The 13066-nt window shown below is 35.0% G+C and overlaps 1 protein-coding gene across 1 annotated transcript; it reads right to left on the reverse strand.

Annotated features, from left to right (window-relative positions):
* Positions 1-6802: 6802 nt before the first annotated feature.
* HELRODRAFT_158620 (hypothetical protein) lies at positions 6803-10263 on the reverse strand (the record flags this gene model as incomplete). The annotated part of the gene is made up of 3 exons (XM_009010627.1): positions 6803-7081; positions 9437-9711; positions 9936-10263. 3 exons carry the CDS (start codon positions 10261-10263, stop codon positions 6803-6805), a joined length of 882 nt encoding a protein of 293 aa, XP_009008875.1.
* Between the last annotated feature and the right edge of the window lie 2803 nt (positions 10264-13066).

The following is a 13066-nucleotide window of genomic DNA, read 5'->3' on the forward strand; positions in this document are numbered from 1 at the left end:
GCAATATCTGGTCTTGTTCCCGTCATCTAGTACATCAATGCACCAACTGCTGATTTGTAAGGAAATTTCACTTCCTCATGTTCATTTTTGTTTTCATTGAACTCCTCAGATTTTGTAATCGGAGTTGTACAGGATTAACACTGACTCATCCCAAACTTTTCAAGAATCATTCTTGTATACGATGACTGACTGACATTAATATTTTCCTTCTCATCTTGATTAATCTCTAATCCAAGGAAATACGTTGCAGGTTTGGATGTTATCTTGAACTCTGATGACTTTAATTTTTTTCAAATATTTTTAGTTCTTCTTTATCGGTTCCGGCAACTAGTCCATCATCAACATACAGTGCAAGTATGAGTTTCTTTCCTCCCTGTATTCTAATGAACAAACAAGTATCTGCACCGCTTTGTTTGAAATGTCTCTTTTTCAAGAATTCAGCAAAGCGTTTGTTCCAACATCTTGGAGCTTGTTTAAGTCCATAGAGACTTTGCTTGAGTTTACAGACTCTTCCTGAATTATCTTTAAAACCTTCAGGTTTCTCCATGTAAATATCTTCATCTAGTTTGCTGTATAGAAATGCTGTTGACACATCAAACTGCATGAGTGACATCTTTTCATTTGCAGCAACACTTAATAGAGTTCTTATAGTTGAACTTCTGACCACAGACTATAAGTATCTTCATAGTCAATTCCCTTTTTCTGAAAAAAACCTTTTACCACTAGCCTGGCTTTAAAACGTTCAACAGAACCATCTGGATTGTGTTTTACCTTGTAGACCCATTTGCATGGTATTACCTTATGACCTTTTGGAAGACTTACCAAATCCCACGTTTGATTTTCCTTTAATGACTGCATTTCACTGTTCATGGCTTTAAACCATTCATCTTTTTCATCACTTTGAATGGCATCTTTGTAGCTCTCTGGTTCAAGTACTTCACATAATGCAGACATAACGAAAGGATCATAACGAGATGGCTTTTTGATATTATTCCTGTCACGTAAAACCATACCTTTGGTCTTTTGATTACAACAGTCAGATTGATCTTCTTCATCAGATAAAACTGAACTACGGTTGTGAACATTTTCATCAGTTGAAATATTTTCTTTAATCAAAGTTTTTTTATTTTCATCTTTGATTTCAACATCAATCGAAACTGTATCATCTGAACAACTTTCTTCTTCCAAAATCACTGAATTTGGTTTGACAACCTTCTCATCAAAAATAACATCTCTTCTTGATCGATGCATTTTAACGCGTTTCTTATTCTGATATCCCATTCGTTCATGGTATAACTGCAATGCATCTTGATCATTGACAAAGTTAACTTCGACTTCAGAATTCAACGGTCTAACAGTTTTTGCAACAAGTTTGAACAAACCTCCATTGTTGTTTCTTATTCCAACAACATTTATCACATTGTCAATAAGGAGATGACAACTTCTTGAGGTTGAAACAAAAGAGCTATTTCTGTTCTTATCTTGAGTTGCAAGCACTGAGAACAAATTTCTTTTTACTTTTGACACATACAAGACATCTGTAAGTTTAACAGTTTGCCATTTATTATTCACTTTCACTTGAAGATGAATAATTCCTTTTCCAAAAGCTTCTACAGTATCACCATTTGCAACATATAATTTACTCGGTTGAGAAAATTTTTCAAAACTTTGAAATATGTCTCTTCGGAAAGTTAGATGACACGTTCCACCATTGTCAAAAAACCATTCATCAGTGTACGCTGACTCATCAATTGCAAAAACACTTGATTCCATAACAACTAGTGACTTATTGTCATCGCGTAGATTGTTATTTCTTGGTTTTGCTGGTCTACCATCAGAATACCATTTTTCACAATTTCTTAAAACCATTTTTTTTTGGCAGAGTTTCAATTATCTGACACACCAGCAACAAGTCACTGTTTTCATCTTTTCTTAACTCAACCTTCAAATCTTTCCAAAGATTCTTGAGTTTTGTAACATGAGTGACAACATCATCGCTTTCATCCCATTTTATAACTAAAGAACTTCATGCATAAGTTGTATGCTTTATCTTCATTAACTTCCTCATATAATCTGTGAAGTTCTAACCAAACATCTCTGGCATTACTGAATGAACGAACTTTTTCATACGTTTCATCGGTCATGTTGGTTGACAGAATAATCATAACACTACAATCTGCTTTATTGAATCTGTTCAAAGCAGTTTGATATTTTGCTATCTCATCTTTATTTGAGTCATCGTTTAATTCATCTGAAACTTTTAATTTGCCATTTACTACGTCCATTGCATCAGAAATGCCGCGTAGTATTGTACAAACTCTCGACTTCCAGTTCAACCAATTACGTTTGCCTTCTAGGTGTTTGATTTGCACTTTTGTTAGATCCATTTCTTCCTTGTCTTTCAATTTGACCTTTTAATTAGAAGCAAAATATCGAATTTCAGAGAATGAAGAAGCACGTGCATTCTCTTCACTTCAGTCTTCACAAAGGAATCTTCCGATATTTCTTTATTCTAAATTTTCTTCGTCAAATCAATTAATTAAGAAAAACGTTATCTGGGTCCCATAATCTGTTAAATTTCTAGTCACGTAGATCGTTTAATTAATTGATATAATATTGAAAGACATTAAAAGAAGAGAAATAAACTAAGCAACGTTCTCGACTTGTTTATTATCCACCAGATCAACAGAAAAGGAAAAAGTGAAGTTACATACAAAGCAAAGAACATTTGGTCCAAAGAAAAATAAAAGTATATTATAAATCATAATGTTTTAATATAAAACATAAAACTTAACACTCACTACCACTACGATCAAGGCTTTATAAATCTGTGATACGTCCGGTGTTGTTATATGGTACAGAAACATGGCCAATGACAACCAAACTGGAGCAACAACTTCAACGAACCGACATAAAAATGCTCAGATTGATGCAACGAATTAGTCTGAAGGACCACATCAAATCTACCGAAATCCTGCGTCGTGCTGGTTTAGATGATATAAAGGACGAATGCCGGCAACACCGTTTGCGGTGGTTTGGTCATGTCAAACGAAGTGGAAACAGTACCATAGCTTCTCTTGCAGATGTTGAAGTACCTGGCACACGTCCCAAAGGCCATCCAACAAAGTCCTGGTCGCAAACAATCGAGCAAGACATGAAAGCTCTAAATTTAAATGAAATGGATACAACTGATCGTCTAATTTGGCGCAAAAAATTGATAGCAAAGAGAACAACGTCTGGGAGAACAATGTCAACGAACTGGGTTGCTGGACGCTAAACAAAGATTGATTGTCTATATTTTTATGATACATCGGATAAACCTAATATTAAATGTACCAGTTAATTTTTCAAAATTTCAGTCGTATTATGTGAATACTACTTTAAAGAATCTCTAAACTTCAAAATGAACAAGCTGCAATTTATTGTAATGATTGCGTTTTGATTCAATCTTTTAAGATTGTGATGTTTAGGTAAAGTTTCGTACCTTTAATTCTTTTGATGTGCTATTTTTGCGTGGTGTTTTTTAATGTTTTTTTGTTTAATGTAATGTTTTTTATTTAACTTAAATTTTTATTCAAAAGATTCTAATAATCTAATAAAATTCTAATAGAATCTGACTGATGTGACTCTCTTAATTTTATTCTAATTACTTTTAAATTACCATACATTAACATATTATCAAAAATTTGTGTTTATAAATTTATTAACGTGTTGTGCATAACTACTTGTACGGGCTTTCGGGCTCGAGCCCTTCTAATTTTTAACCCTTCTGGCTTAAGATTATCTTGAGCCCCCTCAATATTTAAAAATAAATTTAAAAAATGTCTATCTGTTCAAAATATCGCTATACGCTCTCTCATGACGACGATGATTCGAATTTTCACTGTTTTTTACGTTTGCGTGCAGAAGATAGTCCTGAATTACAGCAATGGCTTGAACAAACATAATATCAATGGACTTCAAAAGATACTCAAAATGAATTAATGGAAATTATGTCGCACAGCGTTCTCAGATCTTTTATAAGTAATATTCATTTGAGAAAGTATTATGCCATTGTTTTAGACGAAACTTGTGACATTGCAATTAAAGAACAATTCAGCATTTGCTTAAGAGTTGTTGATAATGAATTTATTTCGGAAGAATATTTCCTAGGATTTTATAACACGGACGCCACAGATGCTGGTACATTGTTCAAAATTTTGAAGGATGTTTTACTAAGGTTTAATTTTGATATCAGAAATCGCCGAGGACGACGGACAACGTTAGACGTTTCTGGAATTCATAATGGAGTACAGGTCAAAGTCTTAGCAATATTGCCGTCTGCAATATTTGTCCATTGCAACAACCACAATATTAGTTTGGCATTTCAAGATGCAATTTCTATGATGTTAGAGTGCAGAGATGCAATCCATTTTGTAAATGAACTTGTAACGTTTATCAAAAAATCTCCTAAACGTTTAGCTTGTTTTTCCTTTTTTCAACAAAGTAATGCTACAATTACATCATTGCGTTCATATGTCCAACAAGGTGGACTATGCGTACATGAAGCATCAACAGCGCGTTAAACAACTAGACATCTTTGCTAAACTTTTTTTAAAATCAAAGTTCTGTCAGAAATGAATAATGGCGCCAAATGTGCTGGTTTTCTCACAAAAATGACATTATTTTATAATTATTTTGTGTTGCGCTGTTTGGTTCTCATATACGATAAATTGGAAACTAAATCAAAAGCTTTTCAGTGTCCGACACTGTCTAAGTGTCTATGTCAAAAGTACACAAACTCGTATAAGGTCTAATGCCATCGCTTCAACAGATCCGATCCGATGAAGCCTTTTCGTCTTTTTGGTTAAATACAACTAATGATGCAAAAATAATAAATATTGAAGATCCAAGTTTGCCACGGCAGCGAAATTGTCCGAAGCGTTTTACTGATGGTAACGAAAACGTTCGTGTATTTGACATTTCGCAATTATTAAAAAAAAATGTATTTAGAGATCGTAGGTGCCGCTATCTCTTCACTTGACGCTAGATTCAATTCTGATGGTTTCAAAAAACTTGCCGGTTTGGAATCAAAAATTTTACATGCAGCTACAATTGACGGCAGTCACTTAAATTATATTTCTAAATTATATCCAGAGGTGTCAAAAGACAGATTACATTTACTTTTCGACATGTTTCGCGATATTTGTAAGCAACGAAATTTATCAATTACCTCAGTCACAGACATTGTCAACGTTTTATAAGATACGAACGAACACGGTTTGAATGAAACGCTAGAAGAACTTTCTCGACTTATCAGAATATTTCTTACAATTTCTGTGACAACATGCAGCTCAGAAAGATCGTTTTCCGTCCTTCGGCGCTTAAAAACTTATTTACGTTCAACAATCAGTCAGCTAAGATTAAACCATTTGGTCATACTACAGTGCTATAAAGAACGCGACCACAATCATTCAATTGAGGACTTATGCAAAGAATTTACTTCTCGGAATGATTTGCCCAGAAAAACGTTTGCAACATGACTGTATTTAAACTAGATTTTTTAATGTTCGGAATATTTAAAAATAGAATTTTACTATTTACATTATATTGTTTAAACTTTTGACTTTTAAATTGATTAAAAATTAAGAAGAAGTTTAAATTATAGTTTGAATTAAAATAATAAAAATTAAAATTTCGGTAACTTTTAAGCCCCCCCAATAATTTGAACAACTCGCCGCCTTTGGTTGCTGATGCTCTATATTATATTCTACAATATACATATAAAGAGCAAGTGATTTAAATTGTAACAAAAGAGTGTTGGCTTTAATTGGAACTAATAACAATCTTGGACGAAGGAATTTTGCTTTATAGAAGGAGCATACTTTTAACGTTCTTTATTTTTAAACATGATAAAATTATCTTTATTACATTTTCACTATTTTTATTATTATTATTATCATTATTATAATTTTTACAATAATCATTATTATCCAAATCTATTATTTTTGACTGAGTTAACTTTTCACGTTCTTCCATTATTAAAGTCTGTATCGTCAGCTGTTGATAAAGACACTGCTGTACACTTCTTTGTGTATCGCACAGCGCGCCGTTCTTGGTAGGCTTGCCTTCGCTCTGTATGCTGCACAAATTTACGTCTTGTTTTTCTAAGCAAAATCGTTGGTGCACAATTTCTCAAAATAATAAAAACGTATTTCGGAAATTTCCATCACAGCGATTTTAGAATCAAACAAAACCATATCTACTCATAAAACTTTGTTTAGAGTCTGCATTCTGGGTAAATAAATTTATTTTCAACAAGAATTTTTCGCAAAACTGCTTTTATTAACTATATTGCTACTAATAAATAATAAGCACGTCATTAGGGCTTGCAGTTGGGTTTCTATAATTATGGCTTTATGTAACTGAGTTCACGGCAGAATCCTTTTAATACCAAAAAAAAACCAAAAAATCCAAACGTAATTCTTTACAGACAGGAATTGAAATAACGAAACTATTGTTATTAACGAAATAAATAAATAACGATAAGTATTGTTTGAATTTCGAAATTAAATTTTACCATAATAATTATTTACAGTAATAAAACAGTACTTTCCACCGACGTTCGCTTCTTGACCAAACTTCGCCAACAATCCCCTTTTTCCAGCGCACCTGCCTCATACATAGCCCCGCTCATTTCTGAAGCGCATTCTGTCCGGCTAATAATCATATAGCACCTAATCTCGCACCGTGACATACCTCTCCCCCAAATGTTGAATACTCTCTGGCGGGAATATTCACCCCTGCATACGTCTTCTAATCTTTAGTCACTTCTGTCTTCTCCTTTTTTTTGCATTGATTCGCCGTTCTTGTCAGATTTTATTGTGGTCGTTTCGGCATCTTCTTCCCGGAACTGAGGAGGGAGGCAGCCAGCCTCCTCCTCTTTCATGAACTTTTTCTTCCTAACCCTGCATCCTCTCCCCAACTTTTCATCTCCAGCTGCATCTTTTTTAGTCTTGTCCATGTTCTTCTTCTTGCTCCCGTCTTCGTTACCATCATCTCCATCGTCATCGTCATTCCCGCCACTACCTTGATTGCCTGCCTTGCAAATTTTTTGAAAGCTTTGCAGTTTTTTGTCTAAAATGTTTCTTCTTCTCTTACTCACATCAAATCAATTTTCGTTTTGCGTCCAGAGACCCGGTTTCCCGAGGTAGGACGTTGTTTTCTTTGCCATCAACTTTTTGCGCCAAATTAGACGATCAGTTGTAGTTTAGAGCTTTCATGTCTTGCTCAATTGTTTGCGACCAGGACTTCTTTGGACGGCCTTTGGGACGTGTGCCAGGTACTTCAACATCTGCAAGAAAAGTTATGGCACTGTTTCCACTTCGTTTGACATAACCAAACCACCTCAGACGGTGTTGCCGGCATTCGTCCTTTATATCATCTAAACCAGCACGACGCAGAATTTCGGTAGATTTGATGTGGTCCTTCAGACTAATTTGTTGCATCCATAGGAGCATTTTCATGTCGGTTCGTTGAAGTTGTTGTTCCAGTTTGGTTGTCATTGGCCATGTTTCTACACCATATAACAACACCGGACGTATCACAGATTTATAAAGTCTTGATCGTAGTGGTAGTGGGATGTCACGCCACATCATTATAGAGGCAAGGAGATGCCATTTATTCCAGGCTGCACGTATGCTTCAGCTGTTCCAGTACAATCCAGAACATCCCTTAGATATTGAAACGATGTGACTTTCTCTATTTTAATGGCTTCAAAAACAGTGCTATTTCGAATTTGTTGTTGTGGATTGATGCAAGCAGGACAAACAAAATTGGACACTTTTGATAAAGTATCAATTATTTTTGAACAACGTTTGTGACACCACTGGTTATACTGCTGACACTTGATTGAATTGTTACCTACAGCAGATTTACAAACTGAACAGGGCCATCGTCCAGTAGCTGTGGATTGGATGGGTTCACCAGTGTTCATTGCTTTGGTTTTGCTGATGTTGACTTTGAATCCATGATCGACGAGTCTGGTGTTCCAACCTTCAAACATTTGTGCTGCATTCTGCTCAGACGTGGCTGTTAAAACGATATCATCAGCATATATTAGATTCCAAATGTCACCAGTGCGTATCGGTTTTGTGATTTCTTCCATCACAGTTATAAATAACAGTGGACTGAGAATCGAGCCTTGGTGAATTCCAACGCCGATGTCAAATGCATCTGTGTTTCCAACCGTTGTGCTGACAAGAGTCTTAGTATTCGTATACATTTCCATCACAAGTCGAACAAGATATTCTGGAATGAGTTGTCGACGTAGACTCCGCCTGATTGCTCCACAGGGAACTCGATCAAATGCTTTTTCAAGGTCTACAAAAATGTGTGATAGTTGTTGATGCTTTGCAAGGTACTTCTCTTGCAGTTGCCGAAGGATGTGAATTGCATCAATTGTTGATTTCCCCGCTAAAAAAACAAATTGATAATTTCCGATTGTGATGCACGACGTTAATCTTCTCTCAATGATTTTTTCGACAATTTTCAGGGAGTGTTCTAACAGACGTATATCCCGATATGATGAACAGTTTAATGGATCACCTTTGCCTTTGTATAGCGGGACTGTCATGCTATAGTTCCATTCAGTCGGCATTGAGCAATTTCTCCAGATTTCACGGCAAAGTTGTAGTAACGTTTGGATACCTGCAGTACCAGATGCTTTGATAATGTCATTTGTGAGTTCAGAGGGCCTTTCCATCCTTCATAGCTTTCAGAGCTTCTGTAAGCTCCTCTACAGTGATGTTTGGAATCGGACCTTAGATGGGTGGAGCGTCAAAGTTAACATTGCAAGGAATTGTTTCGTTTAACAGACGATTGAAGTATTCTCTCCACTGTAGCTTGATCTCATCTTGTTCAAGAACCATCTCATTTTTGTCGTTTTTGATACACGAGGCACCAACTATGTCTTTTTTCGTATGCTTTGCTTGTTTTGCAATACAATACACAGATTTCATTTGTTCACCTTTGCTTTTAGTGAGCCACTCTTTGCACTGATCTGTCCGTGCCAGTGCAACTTGACGTCTTGCATAGTTGCTTTTCTCACGGAAAATTTTATGGTCATCTACAGACTTTGATTTTTGCCATTGCTTGTATGCAACTTTCTTTTTAGCTATTGCATTTTGTACACTGTCATTCCACCACCATGCTGACGTTTTGTACCAGTTGTCTCACAAACTGTAGTTGCAGCGTTGATTAAATCGGTTTTGTATGTACTCCAATCTGTACTGGCTTGCGATTGGTGGTCTAACTGTGTGGCGACAATCTGTTGAAATTTTTCTCGATGAATATTGCTTTTCAGCTTCCACGTTTTGATTTTCCGAGGAATTTGTTCAGACTTATGTTTTGACAGTTCGGCAACCAGGTCTGCCACAAGGAGTCTATGTTGGGCGACACATGATTCGCCAGGTATAACTTTGACGTTTTTGAACAGCCTTCGGTGTGGTTGCTTGACAGCGAAGAAATCAATTTGCGTGGCTGATGGTCCACTTTTGTATGTTATGAGATGTTCCAACCTCTTTCTAAAATATGTGTTCAGTAAACAAAACCCGTGACTTTCAGCAAACTCAAGGATGCGGTTGCCATCTTCATTCCGTTTTCCATAGCCAAAACCGCCATGTACGTTATTAAAACAATCTGTTTTCTCTCCAACGTGGCCATTTAGATCGTCTACAATCAGGATTGTTTTAGATTTTGGTATTGTTGAGATGGTGTCAGAGAATGAGTCCAGAAGTCATTTTTCATCCCTTCTGATTCGCCTGTCTGTGGTGCGTATGCAGAAAAAATAATCATTGTTTGCTTTTCTATGCGAAGCTTGATCCACTTGATCCACTTAATCCTTTTAATATCCAGTACTTCTTGGGCTAGCGGTTCTCTGACAAAAATTTCAACACCATTTTTGGCCGTCTTTTGACCATTCCAGAATAGTTTATATTTTTCTTTGTCTGAGTTGACATGACAGACACCATTCGATTTCCATCGGGTTTCCTGAAGGCAGCAGATGTCAATCTTTCTGCGCTCGAGAATTTCTGCGATTTCCATGCTGCGGCCAGTTAGTGATCCAACATTGAGCGTTCCAAGTCTAAGTACCATAGAGGGGCCATTCTGAATTTTTCTGCAACATCCCTCCGCTATTGCATACTTTCCAGGGATTCTTGGCACCCCTTGACCACTTAAGGCCTGCTGGGGACTAGGGGCCGTTGTTTTTCTTTGTGATGGCATCGGAATAATTTGGGGAAAAGTTTTTACATCCGGACACCCATCCTGACGACAACCACCAGTTATAAGCGGTGGGCCTAGCTTTTCACTCAAAAGCACGCAAGGCAGCGTGGATGCAGTTTTATGTCATACCCAGGACAGACTCGTTAGCAACTGTAAATAAATATCATAGAATTGTACATTTTATAGAGTTTCATAGAGTTATACAGAGTTCTATAGGATTTATCAAGTTTGTTATAGCTAGTTTGTTCGTCAGCAACTGTAATTATTAAATTTTTGAGAAACAATGTTATATATATAAATATATTTCAGACTCATCAAAACAAAATTCCAACTTCTTTTCAAACACTTCACTAACCTTATGAAACTCCATAAGACTCTATTAAAGCTTAAATTTAAAACTTATCAAACGCAACTTAATACCGCAACCGAATGTTTCTATATTACATTTAACTATTAAATTATTATAATAAATTGAATTAATATTAAATTAAAAACTAAATTTAAACTAAACTTAAAACAAAATCATAAACGACTAAAACTAGAGCTTTTCAGTCTTTATAGGCTTATTTCCATACATTCTCATCAGCGTATATGCCAAGTCATTAATTAAATAATGAAAAACTATGAATACATATTTTAAGACCTCTTTTTAACGCTGATTGGTTTGAAACGAAAAATCACGCCATAATGCTGTTAAGTTTGTAGGAAGTATACAATTTTTGACAATCATTTAAAACGTGTTTACTAATTGTAGTTCACTAAAAAAATCACGCCATGCTCTACAGTTCAACGCTTTAAATTTATCAATTTCCTTAAATGGACACAGAGGCTGAATATCGACACGTTGATATTCCAAATACTTTAGAGACTATGGCAAACTCAGCAACTATCTTTCGAAATTTTCAGAAACAATTTTCTTCTCAGCAACATCTCAAACTTTTCATTGACTATCTTTCGAACTCTTCAGAAACCAATTTCTCTTAAAAAAAAAAATATCTCAACTATTTTTCAAACTTTTCAGAAACAATTTTCTCTTCAACAATATCTTAAACTTATCATAAACTATCTTTTAAATTCTTCAGAAATAATTACAAACACTTCGACACGTTGATATTTCAAATACTTTAGAGACTATGGCAAACTCAGCAACTATCTTTCAAACTCTTCAGAAACAATTTTCTCTTCATCAATATCTCAAACTTTTCAGCAACTATTTTTGATATCATTAAAGTGTAGTACAGGTAAGATTTTCAAAAAATGGTAAATTACAGATTAAATTCATTTTTAAAATAGATAAATCAGTTTCAAACAAAAAAAACTGGAAGTACGAAAGGACGATCAGCCATTGACAAAGTTGCATGTTAAGAAACTTACAAAAGAACGCTATAAATTCTGATATCTAAAAATAAGATATAATTCTGGTAACAAAATATTAAAAAACATTATAATTTCAAGTAAAATTTGTTAAACCTTATAAAACTCTTCAAAACTCGATAGAACACTGTAAAACATTGTAAAAGTCTATAAAACACTGTAAAATTGAGTTTTACAGCATCACAGGCTCCACCCTAACCCTTGAGGGTTCTACCCTAACCCTTAGGGGCTTTACAGGGTTCATAGAATTGTACATTATTATTACTATTATATGACTATTACTAACATCTTCTTCATCATGATCTTCTTTCTTGTCAACATCCAGCTTCTTCACATTCACATTATTATGATTATTATTATTAACATTATCTGGTTTACCAACATTGCAACTAGCGCACTTGCTCACCCCGCTGACACTAAGTTTACCTGTACCACTGACATGTCGTTACTGGCACCACTACCATAGTCAGCCTCTGCTCTTTTCTTAATAGTTAAATTTCCCGTCCAACCGATGACAAATATTTATTGAGTGTTGGTATAAGATCAGTTGTTCTATTTTGTAAGGTTTTATTCTGATATGTTGATTAAGTGACGACTTGAAAGTTGTTCTTACGTTGACGAAGGTTGTGTATAGTAGTTTAGTTTTTATTGGTGGTAGTAGAAGATGAATGACGTGGTTGTTGTTAATTTATACTTTCTTGAACAGTCTTGAATCGAGTATGTTGAATATTTGAGTGACGGTAGGATATGAAACAAGTAGAGAGTTGATGTGAATTAGTTTTTTGATGAGAGATTAAGTTGTTGAAGTGGTTGTGTAACAAAATTAGGCCAGGGTAAAGCTGCATATTTGATTTGCGATGTGATGAGTGAATCAGCGATGTCGAATAATTTGATTTGATGTCTTTAAAACTGTGTGAGCGAAGTGTTTTGAGTGCGTGAAATATTTGAAAACCTTTTGTGATGATGTTCCAAAAAAACTAAAATCACAAGGCTTTTCTAAACTAAGAGAAATATCATCGGGTCATTTATGCCATGTTTTTGTAAGCTCAGTACATCTAAACCATCATTGAGCAATCCATGAACACCATCAACATTTGGCGCAAAAAATGATTTTATTGACACTATTGATAAAATTTACTGGATCATGATTAAGGCAAGTGCAGTTTATTTTACCATTAAATTTTTTTAATTTTTATAATTCTGAAATTTACGGATCTCCACTCACTCTGTACACAAATTCTCCAGAATCCTGACTCTGTTTATCTCATCTCTTGCCTCTGCAGCTAAACGTTTACATTTTTCTCGTTGTTCCTTTGTGAAGTCATGGCTGATGCTAACATTTTTAAATTCATTATTCAAATGTTTCATCTTAGAAAGATTTTCATTGACAAATTTTTTACTGTTTTATCTCTGAACTCAATCAACATCG

The sequence above is a fragment of the Helobdella robusta genome, assembly GCF_000326865.2.
Source record: "Helobdella robusta unplaced genomic scaffold HELROscaffold_1, whole genome shotgun sequence".
Lineage (NCBI taxonomy): Eukaryota > Metazoa > Annelida > Clitellata > Rhynchobdellida > Glossiphoniidae > Helobdella > Helobdella robusta.